General features: G+C 45.8%; 1 protein-coding gene across 1 annotated transcript; it reads right to left on the bottom strand.

Moving 5' to 3' along the window:
• Nucleotides 1-84: 84 nt before the first annotated feature.
• Nucleotides 85-19580, bottom strand: LOC148079202 (neurogenic locus notch homolog protein 1-like). Its single transcript, XM_087790657.1, has 34 exons — nucleotides 19339-19580; nucleotides 18489-18570; nucleotides 13453-13715; nucleotides 13052-13390; nucleotides 12429-12551; nucleotides 12124-12357; nucleotides 11883-12038; nucleotides 11627-11812; nucleotides 11439-11552; nucleotides 10868-10981; nucleotides 10563-10796; nucleotides 10379-10489; nucleotides 8903-9095; nucleotides 8683-8828; nucleotides 8484-8597; nucleotides 7992-8111; nucleotides 7689-7841; nucleotides 7381-7609; nucleotides 7106-7307; nucleotides 6847-7000; nucleotides 6587-6771; nucleotides 6366-6498; nucleotides 5954-6211; nucleotides 5767-5879; nucleotides 5121-5692; nucleotides 4605-5045; nucleotides 4361-4506; nucleotides 4068-4281; nucleotides 3909-3993; nucleotides 3680-3842; nucleotides 3304-3602; nucleotides 3081-3228; nucleotides 2891-2988; nucleotides 85-2352 (listed from the first exon to the last, which is right to left on the bottom strand). The coding sequence occupies exons 1-34, from the start codon at nucleotides 19394-19396 to the stop codon at nucleotides 1126-1128; spliced, it is 7407 nt and encodes a 2468-aa protein (XP_087646783.1). The 5' UTR covers nucleotides 19397-19580; the 3' UTR covers nucleotides 85-1125.
• Nucleotides 19581-20294: the final 714 nt, after the last annotated feature.

Here is a 20294-nt window from a genome sequence, read left to right as displayed (position 1 = left end):
CATTATTTTTTGGAAAAAGAATATCGATCATAAATCGTTGCTGGAAATGTAAGACATGAAGAATTTTATTTTAAACAGCTTTTATTGAATCAAAACCATTTATTTTTTTACAAAAAACATTTAAATCAGGAAATACTTTGCAAACTTTGCATGACCATTGAAATTTGAATTACATCTTTTTAAAACATCTTTATCTCTGGGTTAGTTTATAAAACATGACATTTAGACACCACGCACTCCTTCACGAAGTACAAAATGTGTCAGAAGGTCCCTATTTCTCCTTAAAATGTCTCTTCAATCTTGAAGACATTCTCACAAGAAAATCTCACATTGTCTCTCGTTTTGGAAAAACAAACAAAAGTCACACCGGCACAGCTTCCAAGATCTGAGGCGAACGCGACGTTTCCACAACAGGTGCTGAACTCACAGGTTAAACATGGTAACCATAACAACGGTTTTGAGAAACAGTATGGCAAACGAAACCAGTCCCAATATCATCAACATCGCTCGTCGTTCCCAGTCCAGATTCGTGGTCGATAAAAATAGGCCCAGAGTCACCCGGAAGGATTTCCACTCGTTTTTTTTTCAATCGATAAGATATATTTGTTCTAAAGGTCCCAAACAGGAAGTGTAGCTTCTGTTTCAGTGTAGCGAGCAAAATGTTGAAAATGTTATATTAATTTGATCATCGTGAACATATTCAGTGATAAGACTTCAGGAAATAACGCCAAATATCAATATAATTAATAATTAATACTGAAAAATTTAAAATAATCTAACAAAAACTGTACAGAAAATAGTTCAATGAACCCCCTTCGCCCCCCTTCGAAAACAAAAACTTGTAAGGGTGAGACAAAAACAATTAATCCAGTGAAAAAGCGACACAAGACTCAAATAAATAACCAGTGTACAAATCCAGGACAAAGATCTTTCGTCTATTGCTCCCAGACAAATGAAAAACCAAAATAAAAAAAAGCATAAATATAAAAACATCTTCTTTATATTTCAGTTTAAAAAAAAAATCACTTAAATAAATACGAAATACTAAAATGTTCGTGGCGTTAGTATATAAAAAGATCGTTGAGAACACGCTATTTCAGTCTTGAGAATTCTGCTCAAAAGTCTCTACTTAAACTGTTCTGGGATCAGATTCATCTGCGAGTGGATGCTCGTAGGCGGGCTGGAGATTCCTTCCGACCAATCGGACATGTTGGAATGTGGCGATGAGCTGGACCACTGGTCAGGGGAGCCGGGGGAGGGGGTGAGAAACGGGTGATCGGGCACTTGAAGCTGGTGATTAGGCGTGTTGTCCATGGGTCCAGAATAGCTATGCTGAGAGGGCGGGGTGAGGAACTGGGTGCCGAGGATCTGGGTCTCCTGGGGCATGACCGTGAGGACGGGCATGGACCGACCGGTGGCGTTGTTCTGCTGCATGTCCGAGCCGTTGAGCTCGATGGTCGGGAAGCTCTGGTTCATGGCTGTGGCGTTGCTGGAGTTCTGGTGCTGGAGTTGCCGCGAGTGGGCCTGCTGCATCATGTGCGTGGACGACCCGATGTGGCTGGTCTGCATGTTCTGATACCCCATAATCTGAGATAGCGTTGCCGTGCTGACCCCGTGAAGACCTCCCATGATGTTGTGAGACATGGAGAAACCTCCTTGCTGGGCAACCCCCGGGTGCATCCTGGAGACCCAGTCGCACTGGCCCACTCTGCTTCCAGCCGTTCCCTGACTTCCAGGACTCGACACGGGTAGGTGAGAGAGGCGAGGGGGGTGCGGTTCAAAAGACATGCAGCTCATGTCCTTTCCCATGCTCATCTGGCCCATATGGGAGTCTCCATTCCCCTGGAGGTGATTCAGGGAAATGGGTGGCGACTGCTGGAAAGGCGATGTCATCTGAGGGGAAGCCACGTCAGACAAGTAGCCATTGGGCGACTGAAGCGAATCAACCGGCGATAGAACTGCTGAGGTATCAAGCAAATTATTCTTCCCATCAAGGGACTTCTTCTTCTTGACTCCTTTCCCTCCATCTTTGCCTCCTTTCCCCGCTGAGCTGGGTTTCCGGACCTTCTTCCCAGAGAGGGCGGGCTTCAGGTTGCTCAGATAGTCATTGGGGGAGCAGAGCGGCGGGGAGAGACTAGAGGCGTTGAGGGAAGCGGCATGAAGACCCGGACTCCTCACCACGTTGAACTCGTCCAGCAGGCGGACGATGTCGTGGTGCATGCGTTCTTGTGCAATGTCTCTGGGGAGCTGGTCCAGGTGGTCCGTGATTTCTCGGTTGGCAAAATGCTCCAGGAGAATCTTGGCCGTCTCGAAGCTGCCCTCCCGGGCTGCGAGGAACAACGGTGTCTCCTCCTGAAAACGGTAAATGTGTTTTTAGTAATAGAAACTCAATATATAAAGTAAACACTAGATGGTGCTATTTAGGCACAGCTACGGTTATAGTAAAGCAGTTCACAAAATGGTCCGCCGACAAGGAGTTATGGGGATAGAAGCAAAGAATTGGTTTAGCACCGCTAGAAAATCATGGCGTTTATCACTTTTCATATTATGTTTCATGTAGCAATGAAGCTTCATGAAGCAGTGTCATTATTTTAAGAGTCCACTAGATGGCGTCTCTGCACTATTTCCTTTTTGTTTTTAACAGCTGTTCTTATGCAACATCACATCATTTTTAAACTGATAGAGCCTCTAAACAACATGACACTGTGTCACGAAGATTCATCAGCACACTAATATAATTCAAGTGTAATATGTTTTATTCACTGTTTATTTTCATGGTGATTTTTAATGTGATGAAACCAAAACAAATTCCTCTGAAATAACGTATCAGATTTTTAGGGGCAAGAGGTACATTTATGAAGAACACAGAAAAGGGGCACATTTGTCTCACCTTGTTGTCCTGCATGTCTTTGTTGGCGCCGTTCTTCAGCAGCACCATAGCAGCTTCCACGTTGTTAACTGCCGCCGCCCAGTGGAGTGCAGATTTCCCTGAAGGGCGATGGAGGAAACAGGGATTATCATCACAATCTTGAGTGCTTTGAGGGAACCCTGAAGATTATGTAGATGGAATCTAAAGTTACCTGAATCGTCAACAGCGTTAGCGTCTGCGTGGCAGTTGATGAGCTCGTCCACCATTCCTTCCACGGCCAGTCTGGCAGCGAGAATCAGGGGCGTTGTTCCGTCATGCATACGAGCGTCAAGATCAGTGGCGCGGTTTCGGATTAGAATCTGAAAGTAAACATATTCTCTGTGAACTTTGTTCTCTTCTGCGTCAGAAAAATGACTCTTTGTTCAGATGTTTACCTGGAAGACGCCTTGTGCATCTGCAGCTACAGCTGCGTGAAGAGGAGTGCGACCCATGTTGTCCTGCACGTTGGCGTCGGCGCTTGACTCGAGGAGGCGTTTGGCGGCATCAGAGCGAGCGTATCGGGCGGCTAGATGGAGGGCGGTCTCCCCTGTTCGGTCGGTCTGGTTGTGGAGGTTGGCTCCTTGGTAAATAAAGTCTGAAATGATCTCTGCCGATGGATCCTCCTCTTCTTCTCCGTTGACGGTTTCCAGTCCGCCACCGCTGCACGAGGCGATCATCAGTGGAGTGAAGCCGTCTGACGGACAAAGTAGAGAGTGAGTCAAGAATCTTGCTATTTTAGATCAAATTAGAAAAAAAGGTAGAAGATCATACCTGGTCCTCTGACGTTGACATCCATGCAGTCGTTCTCATGCTCTCCTTGAGGAGGTGTGGGAGCGATGGATGCTATCCTGAGGTCGGCTGCATCCAAATGCTGCTGTGTCCATTTCCTGTGGTCAGTGTGGTCGCCTAGATCCAGCATTGACTGCTCTTCGAACTGAAACCATTTTCATGTTAGCACCAAGAATGTCTTAAGGAAGAAAAAGGTTGATTCAAATCTTACCCCAAATCTCTTGCAGTCAGGATCCTCATCACCCCATTCGTTCTGATTGTCGTCCATTAGATTTATGTCCATGTTTTTCATCGGCCTGTTGGTTAGAATTTCATGTTTTAAAATCACATCGAGGAAGATGATCAAATGAACATTCGGTTTAATGCTTACCTCAGTCCAACAGAATCTTCTCCCACTGGTTCTCTGCGCTTCTTCTTGCTCGGTTCTGATGCTTTAAATCCTTCAGGGAACCAGAGCTGACCATGTTCACGCCGACGCTTGCGAGACACCAGGACACCAAGGCAGACGAAACCCAATGCAGCCAGACCAAGGAAGACCACGTACATGGGGTAGAGCTCAGATCCAGGAGAAGTGGGTCTGACACCTGAAAAGAGTGATGGAAGTTTTATAAGATGAATTTACGAGTTATACAAACATAACTCGTTTAAAGGAAGGTAACTTACTGGTGACAGCCTCTATGTAAGGAACGTTGAGATTCCCACTTGAAGCCAGAGCTCCGAGGAATGCTGCAACATCAGTGGCACTCTGGAAACACTCAGTCGACTGCTGGTAACACTGACGGTTGTCAATCTCCAGGTACACAACAGACCTGTAGAAAATTGTGGATTAATAACATTGTTCATTTAAAACCCTCATTGATATTGTTGTAAGAAGCTTTTTCTTTTTAATTAAAAAATAATCTCGTACCCCTTCACTTGCATTGGATCCAGCTCTCTACGTTTACGTGGGCTGACCATTGCTGTCACGCTCTCCTTCATTTGGCCTAAAACGTTGGCGGGAACTGCGGCCCACTCCGGCCAACCGTCTGCCGAACGCTTCAGCATGTTGTGCTTGGCCAGTTCTTGTTCGTTGCCATAATACGGGAAGATCATTGGCTCTCCATTGGCGTCACGGCGGAAGACAACGTTGGTGTGCAGGACACTGCTCAGATCCCTGAGGAATGCTGAAGAGTGGTTTTTGAGTTGTTCGGGGGGGATGTGGACCACTAGGACCAGATGTCCGTCTGCTAGCTTCTCAGGCATGTTGTTGGCACAGTCCAGCCCATCCCACTCGCATTCTGCGTTGTTGCAGCCCTGGTCGCAGTGACCATCAGCGTAGTGGTCTTTGCAGTACTGGTCATACAGCGGGCTGATTGGAGAGAGAGGTTAGGTTAGTTTTTTCCGTACTTTTTTTGTGGCACATTTCAGTTCATCCTTGACTTACTTGCACTGTCCCTCTTGTCCTTGGCAGTCAAAGCCATCATAGAGACACCCAGGGCTGTTACACTGACCATCGCACTTCCCGTCGTTGAAGTAGCGCCAGCACTGAAGTGCTGCGGAGCAGTTTTGCCACGGGTCGTCGAAGTTGAGTGAGCAGTCTCCACCGTCCCAGCCGCAGGCGTGGTTGTTGCACAGTGAGTCACAGATGTGGTTCCCGGCCCACTCGTCACACTGAGGGTTCTCGCAGCTCACCTCCACCTCGGGGGGCGGGGTGATGTCCCTGCCAAACCCTCCATTAAAGGAGTAGTCGAGGATGTGACACAGGAGGCCGTTGAAATTACTGGGGCAGCTGCACTGAAAGAACGGAGCTTCGGGTGTGATTTGGCAGGTTCCACCATTGTAGCAGGGGTTGGAGATGCACAGGCTGTCGGTGGGGTTGAGGCACTCTGGTCCAGTGAAGGTGGGAGGGCACAGGCATCGTGGACCAAGGTGACCTGACACACATGTTCCTCCATTCTTGCAGCTCAGACTGCCACAGGAGCGAGAGTCGTACTCACAAGAGGAGCCAGTAAAGCCCTGAAGGAAGTCAGATCAGTCGTTAGGTTAACGGTACTCTTCTCAATAATCATCCAAAGAAGGTTTGTACTTACAGGTGGGCACTTGCAGATGAAACCATGAGGCGTGTTGCTAGCCACCGCACATGTTCCACCATTCCGACAGGGTCTTCCCTTGCAGCCATCAAACACCTTGTCACAACGCTGACCTGAAACCAAAGGAACAGTGAGTAATGCAACCCTTTAAAACAAAATTTACTCCACCATCTACCGTTTCTCTTACCTGTGTAGCCCGTGCGGCACTCGCAGCGGTAACTATTGGTGAGCTGAATGCAGTTGTAAGAACCCCTGGGGTCACAAGGGTCTGACAAACACTCATTGACGTCTCCTTCGCAGCGCTCACCAACATAACCAGCGGGGCACATGCACTGGTAGCCACCAATGCGATCCACACATTTGCCATTGTTGAAGCATTTGGGCTCATGGGTGACAGGGTCATTAAAGGGGTTGCAGTCGTCAAGATTGATCTCACAGTGGACACCTAAAGGAGACAAACAAGAGGTGTTAAGAGAGGAACAAATGGAAGAGGGGGGATGTTGGTTTGTTGTGTAAACAAGGATTAGCTCAGTTTATTTAGGTTAATTGACATGGCCAGTCTGTGGCGTTGGTGCTAAAGGATTATTTGGAAAAAATACCTTGAGTTCCTCTGGGACAGGAGCACTTGTACGTGTTCACCAGGTCAATACAGGTCCCTCCGTTTTGGCAGGGCTGGGATTGACATTCATTGATCTCCTTGGAACAGTTGACACCGTGATAGCCAGGAAGACACTGAGGGAGGAGGATAAGCAGATATAAATATGTGTATCTGGCAAACAAGATTTCTACAGATTCTTTTTTCACTTTTGATAGTACTTACATCGCAACTGTAGCCTCCAAGATAATCCGTGCATGTGGCCCCATTCTGGCAAGGATTTGGTGAGCACTCGTCCACCTGCTCCTGACAGTAACTGCCGGTGTAACCAGCCTGGCAACGGCAGTAATGTGTGTTCCCAGCATCCAGACACTGTCCAGAGTTTCTACATAAGTGAGCCACTTCCACACCTAAGAAAGACATGAGAGTAGGTCACACATCATGTTTCTCTATTAATTAAAAAAAATATCTTTAAAGATTCATACCTTGTTGTTTTGCCGCTACCTCGCAGGACACACTGGGGATGTCACAATAGAGTCCAGTCCATCCAGTCTGACACTGGCAGTTGTAGGAGGCTCCCTGCTGCCAACATGAGCCTCCATTTTTGCACGGGGATAAATCACACCACCGCACAAGATTCTGAAAATGAAGTACAATTATGAGTTAAAATGAGTGCTTTAAGGGTAAAGAATGTTTTTTATTTCATACTTTTATGGAATTCAAAGAAACAAAACTGTGACCCACCTGGCAGTTGACTCCGGTATAACCATGAGGACATGTGCACTTGTATGTACCAAAACTGTCCTGGCAGGAGCCTCCATTGAGACACGGCCTGGAGTCACATTCGTTGATGTCATACTGACAGTAACTGCCGGTGAATCCAGGCAAACACATGCAAGTGAAGGCGTTGATTCCGTCTACGCAGGTGCCGCCATTGAAGCAAGAGCTATAAAAGTACAATTTGTTTAAATTATCTGTGCATTTTGGATCAAATAAGGATATTTAGGAAGATGCACTACCTGTCCGTGCAGTCATTGGTGTTGATTTCACAGTTGATGCCATTGAAACCGGGCGGACATGTACAAGTGTAGCTGTTGACGCAGTCAGTGCAGTTGGCTCCGTTCCTGCACGGGTTGCTCTCACACTCGTTGATGTCTTGCTCGCACCGACCACCGCGGAAGCCCGGCAGACAAGTGCATGTGAAACTGTTGATGCTATCGCGGCAAAGACCACCATTACTGCAGGGATCTGTGACAAAGAGGATAAACTGTAAGATCACTGCTGTCCCCAGGCTATAAAACAGGTATAATAAGAATATGCTTCTTACTTGGTTTGCAGTCATCAATGTCTGATTCACATTTCTGCCCACTGTAGCCAGGCTGGCACAGGCACTGGTAGCTTCCCATGCTGTTGTGGCATGTGGCTCCATTTCGGCAAGGACTTTTCACGCATTCGTTGATGTCAATCTCACATGTTTGACCTGAGGATTCAAAAGTATGTAAGTTAATTTAAGAGGATAGAGAACTCAATCACAGAAAAGTCAAAACCAAAAATATCTATTTATTTTTTTTAACAACAAGTAAAAAAAAAACAGATAATTAAATTGAAATAGTAATGAAAGATTTAGTACCTTGCCATCCTTCAGGGCAAATGCATGAGAAGCTCTGGTAGTCTTCAGCCTCCCTGCAGGCGCCACCATTTTTGCATGGTCGGGTGTTACAAGGCGCCAGAAGGATCTCACAGTTATCACCTGGTAACAAGAAAAGCCACGTCAACATATATTCCAGTGGACACACACAACCTTGTTGTCATGTCAAAATCCAAGAACCTCATTTCCATCACTAATCCATTACGATTTAACCAAATAGGAAGGGCCTTCCTGTTTCCTGTCATTGTGAGATCACAGACAGGAAACAGGATGTGGCCGTAGTGGGAATGGGGTGCAGGAAGATAAACTGTTTTTCCAAAACACACAAGCTGTTATCCCCGATTAGCAGGCGTGCAGATTTTTCAAAACACATAAATCCATTTTATGCTCATTTTGTGTGTTTTTTTTAGAATACAAATCTATGGAGAGTAAGCAGCATAGCGATGAGAGTTAATTGAGCAGTGATGACCCTACCAGTGTGGGGCAGCAAGCAGTTGCACTTGTAGCCGGCAACATCGTCAATGCAGGTCCCCTGGTTGAGGCAGGGGTTGGAGGCACACTCGTTGATGTTAGTTTGGCAGTTAGGTCCTATGATGGCAGAATTAGAAAGCGCGCCTTAGTAAGATTCCACCCATGAAACCGGCGTGAACAAAGACGGTTAGGTAAAGCTCACCGGTGAAGCCCACTCTGCACGTGCAGTGGTATCCGCTAGTCATGTCCTTACAGGTTCCTCCATTCATGCATGGGTTGGACTCACACTCATTGTTGTTGATGTCACAGTTGGGTCCACTCCAGCCAGAGTCGCAGGTACATTTATAGCTTTTTGTTGGAATCACATCACTCAGTTAGAGACTTGGAACAATAAACTATCATTGAATAAGCTTCTCACTCACCCGTTGACTAGATCCTGACACCGGCCATGAATGCAGGGGTTGCTGCTGCACTCGTCCACCTGAGAGAGACATGTGGCATCGTTGTAGCCTTCCGGACACAGGCATGTGAAGGTGTTGATGCCATCGATGCATGTGCCGCCGTTGTGGCAGGGGTTGATGGCACATTCATCAATGTTGATGTTACACATTGATCCTGAAAGATAGTGAAGTGGAATTAGTTAAAAGAGGAAAATAATATTTCATTTGGAGAGAATCAGTTGCGGATTTTCAATTTATCTTACAGAGTATACTTTTTTTTAAATGTAATTAACATTGTTCATATCTATATAGTATGTGACTCTATTTCAGACCCTTTTTTCACCATAGACCCCACAAACGTTCTAATCTTTTTTTTCACATAAATGAAATTCCGAAAGCAGTTGAAAATGAAGAAATATCTTTGCATTTTGTCCGTGAATACCACACAGCTGGATTTCATTTAGTGTTGAGGTATTTTGAAGCCTTTATGTTCTGTTATTCAAGGTGCACTTTGTGGTTTTTGAACAAAAGGCCGAGCTAGCACTAAAGACTCCCTCTGCATTCAACAGGCAGGAGATGCCGCGGCTTCAGTGTGTGCTGAGCCTGGCGGCCCCTGGAGGCCCTTTCCCTATTGATTGAATGGGGGCCTGTTGAATAGGCAGGAGGGCTTGAGCTGGTTCTAAGAGGCGGGGGTGTTCTGCCAGGAAGGAGGGTGTGCTCAAACTCTTCCTATTCACACACACACCAGCCCCCATCCAGGACACCTAACCTCGCAAGGGCTGTTTACAGGGACAGAAGGCCAGACCCATTTCACACACGGCCGAGCAACAATTAAACCCCCCCTCTGATCCTCTGCACAACTCCCTCCTCCACTGCTCTTCATCAATCAGGAGGGGAGGGGGTCCAACTGCCTGATTTTGAGTTACAATAGTCCTCTGTCTGCCTGTGTCTCAACCCTGTCGTACCCTGCACACTCACCACAGCAGCACAAAAAGATGGAGGAGACAGAAAGGGGGTGAAGGGGCACAGTAGCACACACACTTGTTCCTCCATCTTTTCTTTTTAGCATATTCATACATTCACTACCAGTTCAAACTGGCTTTAAGGCCATTCGGGACAACTCTAATACCAACGGGTAGATGTGTGCCAGAAGAGGAAGTGAGGAGTAATTCGCTTTTGTCGCACTAAAACTCCAGAAAAAAAGTATCACTTTACAAACTCTTTTCTGACTCAACGTCACTTTCCTTTCAAATGGCAAACAAAGTTGTTCCTTTTGTGTGTGTTTGTATGTGTATCAGGTTGAGGGCCGCGCTCCTTTATGAAACCCTCCCCACCCCATATACGCAACCCGACACCATTGTTCTGCACCAGTGGACCCGCCAGCCACCTGTCCTGCCCACCCCTCCTTATGCTCAGGGGACCCTCCCCCAATACCTGTTGACTCCACCCAGTGCTCACCTGTATAGCCGGGCTCACATGCACACTCGTAGCCATTGATCTTGTCGATGCATCTTCCATAATCGCAAGGTTTGCTTTTGCAGTCGTCTAGATTTACCTCGCAGTTGAAGCCTGTGGATCAGAGCATGAGTTAGAACTTGTACAGGTTTCATCAGCCATTAAAGCCACAAGTCAGATGTCTCACCAGCAGTGCCTTTCGGGCAGGAACAAATGTAACTGTTCTCTCTGTCCTGGCAAGTCCCACCGTTCTTGCAGGGCTGACTGAGGCACTCGTTGATATTGGTCTCACACAGGCGGCCAGTGTAGCCGGAGCGGCAGTAGCATGTGAATGAGGCTAGTCCGTCCTTACAGGTGCCATAGTGACAGGGGTCGGAGTAGCATTCATTGATGTCGATCTCACAGTGCTGCCCTGTGTAGCCTGGGAAGAAAATATTTTTAAAGTATTAAATTGAAGATTTTTTTAAATGTTTCATTTATTTTTTTATATACCTGTAGTGCATTCACATATGTACTTGTTGGGTCCGTCAGTACACTTGGCTCCATTCTTGCAGGGGGTGCTGGCACACTCATCGATGTCCACCTGACAGAGGTTCCCTGAAAAACCTGCAGATGCAATTAAGATATGTTTAAAAATTGTTACTTTTAGTTCAGAAAATTTCTAAATGATCACAGACAAGAACTGTATAACTGGGCCTGGAATACACACTGTTCAAAAGAGCTATTCTTTTCTCTCTCTCTACCCTTCCCCCACTCTATGCACTTACTGTTCACAGAAACTTTTCTTTTAAACAAAAAACACAATGGCCTCCTCCGGCTTACCAGCAATAAACTAACCCTGCCCCCAGTTTTTGGCGCTAAGCTCTTACACAAACTCCGTGCCCGCCAAATATGCTAATGTGTCTGCAACTTCACCCATCCATTGCCCTCCTCACGATCCCAAAAGTGAATCATTTACACAGCTTAATTTAACTTCATATTGTGCATGACTCGTTTGCAAATTATTAACTCTTTAAAAGAAACAAGTTTTATAATAAGATTTAAAAAAAAAAAACATTTTCACCTTTAGGGCAATCGCAATGGAAAGAGTTGATCTTGTCAACGCATCTGCCGCTGTTGAGACAAGGTTGACTGGCACACTCGTCTGTGTTGATATGGCAAAACACACCCTCGTATCCTGAAAATAAACAGCAAAATGAGCACCGCAACTATTGACTCCCTATGACTTCAACTTTCAAGCAATTCTCTTACCTGGCATGCATATGCAATGAAAACCTCCGATTTGGTCCAGACATGTTGCATCATTGTGGCATGGGTTAGACATGCACTCATTGACGTCCATCTCACAACGTGGTCCTTCATATCCTTGTAGGCATCTACATTGGAAGGAGCCTTTGGTGTTCAGGCAGCGACCTCCGTGCTCACAGGGGTTTGCACCTACAGTGTTTAAGGGAAAAGATCAGTTTTATGTAAGATCGGGACAATGAATGAGAGTTTAACATCTTACCCAGCGAGCACTCGTCAATGTCCAGGTTACAAGCTGAACCGGTGTAACCGGGCGGACACGTGCAGATCGCCTTGCCATTGACTGGATTTGTGTCACAGTTGGAGCCTTTTTGACATGGGTTGCTAATGCAAGCATCATCAAGGTGGCACAGCAATCCTATGAGTTTAAAAAGCATTCCTCACATGAGATACTTTTTAACAAACAACGACCTAATGATTGGGTTTCAATGGCGGGTCCGTACCTGTCCGTCCATGTGGACACTCGCAGAAGAAAGAGGCGACGCGGTCATGACAAGTGGCACCGTGATAACACGCCGCACTCGCGCAGTCATCTATGTTCTCGCTGCAGTCACTGCCAGTCCAACCGTTGACGCAAACGCAATGGAAGCCGCCATGAGTGTCGTGGCAAGTTCCTCCATTCTGGCACGCATTTGGCATTAACTCGCACTCGTCCACGTTTTCTGTGCAGTATTGACCTAAAGGTTTCGAAGCAAAGGATCAGTATTTTCATCATTCAAAATTCACCTTCAGTCGCTTCTTGTATTACCTGTGTAATGAGGGGGGCACTGACAGTTATAGGTGTTCACACCGTCCGCACACACCCCGCCGTTCTGGCAGCCGTGGCCAGGACAGTCGTCGATGTTGTGCTCACAGTGGTAGCCTGTAAAACCTGGGGATTGGGAGGAGAAATATTTGAAATACACCGGTGTTATCTTGAACATCTGCCTTTGGTTAATAATCACACACACTCATTTGTATCTTATCAGCGTGAGTACAGATAAGCGCCGGTGGAGTGTTTATGGTCTGTTAATGAAGAAAAAGTTTTGGCCATTGACGAAAGGACTTTTTATTTAGAAGTCTCTCAATGTTTATAAGTTAAGAGTTTAAAATTCCAGCAATTAGACACAATTTAAAATGAATTCCAAGTATTTGGTGCCATGATCTGCTTATCAGCGTGACCTCATAAATAGGGCGTGAGATAATGTGAATCAATACATGTGAGGGTTTTACTGGATTTGTTATCAATAGGAAATGTGAGCGCAGCTGCATCCTGCTAGTGTTGGCTGAAAGTAGATAACTGTCAATGACATATTCCACTTAGATCAGATCATACTGAGGTTCAGTGCTGTCTTCACAAAATATCAGTACATTCTAGTATGTGAGTTTTACCTGGCAAGCAGCTACAGTCGTACGTAGTTTCGCCTTTTTGAACACATGTCCCTCCGTTCTGGCATGGCGACGGGCTGCACGGCATGTAGGGCGTCTCGCAGTGCTGGCCGGTGTACTCGTGTGGGCAGCGACAGTGGTACGACCCGACCTCGTTCACGCACACGCCACCGTTGAAGCACGGGGTGGGAGTTTGGGCACATTCGTTGACGTCCTGCTTACAAGTTGGACCGTGGAAGGCAGATGGGCATGTGCAGATGTAGTTGGAGTCAAACGCAGAGCACTGGCCTCCATTTGCGCATGGATTGGATGCGCATGGGTTTGGAATCTGGCAGGATTTTCCTGATGGACAAAAGAAGACAGTTAGCAACTGAATGTTAGTGATGAAGTTTCCTGTGACTTACCAGACCATCCCGGTGGGCATCGACAACGGTACACAGTTAGGCTGATGAGATCGCACGTTCCTCCATTTCGACAGGGTGAGCTCATGCAGGCGTGGTTGGTCGGTGTGAGACATAGCCGATCGCTGAATCCCAGAGGGCACACGCAGCGAAAGTCGAAGGTGTTACCATGAGAAACGGCACGACACTCGCCTCCGTTGCGGCAGGGTGATGGGCTGCATGGACTTGGAAACTGGCACCTGTTGCCTACATAGTCAGCGGGGCACCTTGAATGAGAAAAAAAAAAGGTTTGAGGATCAGAAACCACATTGTTTAATGACATAAACCCGTTAAAAAAACCACAGCGTAGCACAGCAGACATGTTGTTGTAGGATGACTCTGTGGATTACACTGTGTCAGAACCTTGAAAACACATTGTGCCGGGCAACAGATGAGCCATCTACCTTTCACCGCTGCGCTGTCTACACTCATTCTGAATGGCTATAGAGATCAAGGGGGTTATGCCGCCGCTGAATCTAGCATATGAAGCTCGGCATTCAGGCCTTAAGCCCCTTGGGTGCTTCAATCCAGTTCTCATACGAATCAAGGACGGATTCTGCCACAGTTACGTAGCTCGACAGGATTATTATTACAAGTGAACAGAAACACAGAACAGAGGTCTGTGGGAATTTATACCCAAGATACTCCCAACAAAACTAAATAAATAACTTATTAAATCACCCAAAAAGTGTGTGGTAGTGGCTTTACAGATGATGCGAGTGTGCATGTGAAAGGAAGGGCATCTGTTCAGTCTCCCCGTATCTCCACAGGGAGCAGGTGTGCATGTTAATAAAGGCAGCTGTTGGACAGGACTCCTCCTCCCCCCTTCTTCCTTTCTCCTCTCCTTATCCCTCCTCCTCCCTACCCTCTGTCCTCTAGTCAGATGGGCTGCTGACAAACTAACCTCCTCTCTAGGGACCTAATGAACCCATGTGAAGTCAGCTGTTGCGACTTCTGTTAATTCATCAATATGTTTTAAAGCAACAACTCCCCTCATCCAGAGCTACTTTTATATGCCTTCACTTCTACAGACCACAATCATAGACAAATCTCTATCTCTCTTCCTAAACATTTGGCTTTCTTATCGCTATCCCCCAGACGGGGGAACTTTTACGGCACCCAAAGGTTTCCTTTTAACAGCACGGCCTGTATGTCGCAGCCTCCTGTTAAAAACTCTTTTGTTGATTTTGGAAGGTGAGACCAATCAGGGAGTTTTTAACAGTCTCGTGTGCTCCACAGGGAGTCAAGACAGTTGCAACTGGCAGAAGATTGTAAAAAAAATGTTCTTTGAATTCAGGTTTTAGATGTTGAATTCAACTAAAATATCAGCCGAGATAATCACTCACACGTTGAGTGCACCCGTGTGTGTGTGTCACCCCACCCCAGTTTGAAATGGATCTTCTTTGTCCCAAAGTCAGATGAAGATCCACCCACATGCTGAAAAAGCTCATCAGCAGACACCACGGCAACAGGTCTTTCCCGGCGCTGTAATGTCCCCCTCAGGCCAGAGCAGATGCTTCCCTGACCTCTGGCCCAAACACTTTTGTGACGGCCGGGACAGCCTCTTTGCCTTCACTCCTGCTGCGCCTGATCTACCATCTGCCACACTCGGGGTGACTTTATCCTTTGACACAAAAACCAGCCCCAGTCTGGGGTGGAAATACCACCACTGTGGAAAATGTAAATGAAAGGGGTGTGCACAGAAATTTATCAGTCAGTGACTTTCAAAAGCAATGTTGGCGGACCATCTTTTTCCACTCAGAGACTCTTCTTTTTTTTTGTTGACGTTGGAAAAATTGATTTGTTTTTGTTGGCTTAAGTTTAGGTACTTGACTGTGGGCCAGGACTGGATCCATGATTTCCACATCTGCACACTAGCAATGAATGCTGTGGCAATTCAGACAATGTTAAAATCCAGACATTTTTATACTTTTGTAACATGTTTTTGACTGTACTCTGTAAAATATACAAGGGCCTGCATTGATAGACTAAGACAAAATACTTGCTATAATGACTCCAAGATCTCTTTCCAAACACAGCCACATTTTCACGATTGTCGTCACTCAACATTGTCTGATCCCCAAAGTCTTACTATGAAATAATTTAATTAGACACCTGGGGCTCTGTAAACACGCGGCAAAGTGGATGCATTCCATGTTGCTTAGTCAAGACAGGCTTATATATACTTTTGAGGTAACAACTCCAGTCAGATGGTTTCTTATCTTTTGGCTTTAGCAGCGTCAAGAGTCTGAGAATGTCCCTCAGACATAATAGTGGGGCTTACATATGATGGATCTACTCGTGAAGAGTGGAAGATTCTTACATTTATCTGAACATGTCGAGAAGGACAACTTTCCATAGCCCCCCCAACAACCTCCCCTGGCATCTGCGGAATGGGCCCGACCAGGGGAGTGGCAGCCTAAGAGCTTAAACCCCAATAAAAACGGAGACCAGCAGGCACACTTGAGCCACGCATCCACTTGTAGGCTTCTGGGTCACTTAAGCTCACATATAGATGGAAGCCTTGACAGTAACCATGGCCGTAATCCCAAAGGTTGGCGAATAAAGAACAGCATTCCTTCACTGGGATGTCTCTTGAGTTTTAGTCCGAGCCAAGACATTTTATCAACGATATGCAATACCACCCTGTGCAAGGTCATAAAGGATCAATAGAGCCAGACCAATTGGCCTATTTCTGTAAAGTGTCTTGAAGCATTTCAGACACGCCGTGAGGGTTTATTATTAACACCTCACCTAAGACCAAAACAGTGTCTATTTCAGCAAAGTGGTCATGTGAAGCAGGGCTAGGGGAGCTAACCTCTTGACCTCGCTGCGCCCTCATGGCTGGCTCACATACAGGATCTAAATTTGACTCACAAGACGCTGTCCCCCATCGCATGTTTTGAAGTCGCCTGCATAACGAGATAACTTTGCCTTCATGGGAAACAGAGTCAGAGACCCTAACGTACAATCTAACTCAGCTGAGGCTGTGGCTTGACATCCTTTTTTGTTTGTTTTTTCATCCTTGCTTTAAGTTAGCCTTTCTAAAAACTCCCCTGTTGTGTTTTCTTTTGAGTTTCCAGTGACAATTTAAGGTATGGTGAAAACATACTTCTGGCAAAATTAGCCATTATTCACTGGATAAACATTTTGCAGCCACAGACGACTCTATTTGTGTTTTGAATGCTAGTCTGGGATTTCGCTCAGCCTGCTTTTATACTCGTGGGAAACCTTTGGGGAAAGAGGCTTTTAATCTATCTCACCTCTTAAATCTGTGTCACCGATGGCTTACATGGTGCAATGCATTGTGTGCACATCGACGGCTGGATTGAGATAAAGATATATTAGCTGATGTGTTTACGTCTGTGACCCCCAGTCATCCGATGTACACGCTTTCTATTTAATGACCCGACTGGGAGTTAAAAAAAAAAGTTGTACTGTAATCCGCCTCGGCAATTTTCTTGGCATGGATCGTTGTGGAATGATTTATGGTGAATGAATGATTAATGAGACTGATGGTCCTCCCTGTCCTTAATTGGACTGTGCAGAGATGCCGACCACAATAAGTGCTTTGTAGGGCGTTTCGTGTGCGAACATATGTACACGTGCTGACAGTGTGTGTGTGTGTGTGTCCAGGAAGGGTGAGGTGGTGGGGGTCTAGATACTGTGAGTCAGTGGCTTCTCTAGCAGTATGGACTCTTGAATAGGCCTCGCATTGTCCCCGAAGACCGGCGAAGCGACCGCCATGATCGCATCCCCTCAGGGTACGACCTGCCCTCCCCGAGCACCTCGTTTAAGCCTCGACCAGAAATAACAATAAAGAGGTAAAAAGTCAACCAGGGTCTTCTCCCCGGGAAGCCAACTTTTGAAAGGGATTTTGGTCAAAACCAAAAAAAGAATATTTCACCTGCAACAATCTGGCTCCTATATTCACTTGTTTGCCTTCAAATTTCAGCACTTTATTCCAATTAATCTCACTCTCTTGACATCCAATCCAATTACATTTCACAGCCATCTGGCTTTCTAATGGAGATCACAAACGGGTGAGCAGGGTGAGTGGGGGTTGGAGGGAGGGGGTTCCCATTCAAAAGGCAGAAGACCAACCTTCCACCGAGCCAGGGGTGGGGGCTGGACTTCGGCAGAGGTTTGGTGTGTGTTGTGGTGTTCGGGGTGGCTGTGGCATGATGGGAAGGCCCACTCCGATTAGTCACACAGCATTATTCTGAACTACAGAACAATGGGTGACGGGCGGCGGGCGAGCCCCAGCTGTCGCCCATGAAAGGGGAGAAAAACAAGATTTAGGACTGGACGCGTCCTCTCACTTCGCCGCTGAAGGGGTCTTGCATTCATTAACAGGCCTTTGGATTGGAGGGAGGGGGGGGTCTCGGATTTATCCTGTTATCTCAACACACCAGCATCGTGGAACTCACTTTATACCTTTGATTCTTTTTTTGCGAGGGAAAAAAAAAAAGCCCTGAAATAAAATGGCTCCTAGAGGGGGCTCATTTCTTGCAGACCAGTAGAGAGGAAATTCAAGGGCCTCTGGTTGCCGGGCACTGGGGCCACTAAAGGGCTGGAATGGAAAGGGAGGGATATGTCCCCCCTTTATTCTTCTTTAATGTCTGTAAGAATTTATGCTACAGTGGAGAAATTCCTAAACATCTTAAAAAAAACACTTAAACAAATGAACCTATATTTCAATCACAGGGGCCGGTTACGGTAGTCTAGAGGTTTTGGCAACAATGATAGATGAAGTTTATTTTTGAAAGATGCACTTTTGTAGCCCCAAGATTTAGGAACAAATTTGTGTCAATCTGGCGCCAATTTTATTTTATGTATTTTGGGGTGAAAAGTGCACAATTCCTTCCTTAGTTTAGAATCTCTAGTCCAAGTGTCCCTAGAGGTGGACTGTGACCTAAACCTATGCATCTACTCAGTTTGCAATTCCTACTCAGAACACAGGAAGTCAGTGAGATGTTGAGTTTTCTTGAGTTATTCACCTGCACTCTCCGTTTCCGTTGGAGGTGGATTCGCACCTTCCTCCGTTAAGGCATGATTCCGTGGGTAGTGAGCACTTCAGACCTGTTGAGCAAGAAGGGAAATGATTTTTAAAAAATGAAAATTACCAGAGATAAAACCATACAAGTGTGACATTTTTATTTTTAACTGGTTTTCTTTAATAACAAAAGTTTGTTGTTGTTTTTTTAAAACGTGCGTCTTTATTGGAGGGAATTCCGACGTCGAGGCTGGACGCATGCACGTCGGTAATTGATTAGTCACGCAAGTGTCCGTGGGTGTGTGGGGGGGCGGGGTATGGGGGGTTCTGCCGTGGACACCGGTGGGGCCAGCAGCAGCAGCAGGCGTGCGTGTGTGCCGGCGTGCGTGTGCGTGGCTTTAAGGGAGCGCGGCAGCTGCGCGGCTCAGAAGCGGAACAAAAGAAATCAGAGTCCAGCACGAGCCATAAAACACTCTCCTCGCGGCATTGTTTACCGGCGGACCCCCCCTCCTCACCCGCACACACACCCCCCCAACGCACAACACTCTCCCACACTTGCAGACAAAAGGTGACCCCCCTGCCCCCCCCCCTCACACACACACCACCCCCCCCACGCGTCCCCTGGCCCCAACACACGCACCCATTATCCTCCGTGTAATTTCAAATAGTTGAAAATGCAACACGTTTTAACTTCTTTTTTTTATTAAATTAAATAAGATTTAACTTGTCGCGTCTGCACCTGTTCCACCGACTGCGCGAGAGAGGTGCGCAAAAGTTAACATCCAGGTGTGATGAGTTAAAAAAGAAAAGAAAGAAAAAAGGATGAATCGCAAACTCTTTCTTTCTCGTCTTACCTTGTGTGACGACGATGGCAGGAATCAGAAATGCTAGTTTCACAAAGAAACGATACATTCCTCCTGTTCACTCGACACTGGACGCGTCCAGGTCGGGCATAGATCCGCGCGTCGGTGTAAAATCCAGGTGTTTTGACGCCAGAAGCAGAAATAAATAAATCCCTTTTAGGTCAGTTTTTCGGGCGTAAAATCCAAACGGCAGCAAAGTCTTCAGAGAGGAACTCATGCGCGTGGATGTTCGCCTGGTGCCGTCCGAGTTCTCAATGAAGTCCGCGGACCCAACTCCACAAGTTCCTCCCACAAGACCCCCTTCTCTCCCCCCCTGACTCCCCCCCTGAGTCTCACCTCCTACTGAGGACAAGCTGCTTCACTCTCTCTTCCTCGCGGGTGAGATGTACTTTAAGTTGACTTTTTCTAATCTTCCTGAGAATCAAACTCAAATGTTACAAACCATACAATTTTTTTAGGCTCATGCAGTAAAATAAACGTTAAAACGATCATTTTTGGTGGATTCAATAGAAACAACAGTACTTTATTATAGTATATTACATTTAAAATACCTTTATGTTTCTTAGTCTAACCATTTATCGTTATTATTATAACCAGAAATTATTTATAACGTCTTTGATTTATTATACACATGAATATTTTTTCAAGAATATAAAATAGCATAGTTTCATACATAACAAAAAAAATAACTTTTCTGATAGAAGTGTGTAACTTTACTTTATTTTAATATATTATATATACCTATACTTTAAACTATTTATTGTCATGATAAGATAAGATAATTTAAAGGAAATCTACGATTATTTACACACATCTATTTTATAGAATATAAAAACAAAAGTTTATTAGTCTTATAGAGTAAAAAATATATAAGAATTTGCATGATTGAAATAAACTTTATTATAGGATATATTCATATATTTTATACCTTGATGTTACCTAGTCTT

This window comes from Callionymus lyra, chromosome 5, assembly GCF_982586985.1.
Source record: "Callionymus lyra chromosome 5, fCalLyr1.hap1.1, whole genome shotgun sequence".
Taxonomy (NCBI): domain Eukaryota; kingdom Metazoa; phylum Chordata; class Actinopteri; order Syngnathiformes; family Callionymidae; genus Callionymus; species Callionymus lyra.
This window is presented reverse-complemented; position numbering and strand designations above follow the sequence as displayed.

Bases quoted from the DNA above. Each gene is read 5' to 3' on its own strand.
- LOC148079202 (XM_087790657.1), bottom strand. From the start codon at position 19,396: ATGTATCGTTTCTTTGTGAAACTAGCATTTCTGATTCCTGCCATCGTC. The intron at 8,598-8,682 runs GTGAGCTTTACC...CTGCCATCATAG, and splicing joins GTGCAGAGTGGGCTTCACCG to GACCTAACTGCCAAACTAAC. The intron at 7,842-7,991 runs GTACTAAATCTT...TTGAATCCTCAG, and splicing joins TTGCCCTGAAGGATGGCAAG to GTCAAACATGTGAGATTGAC.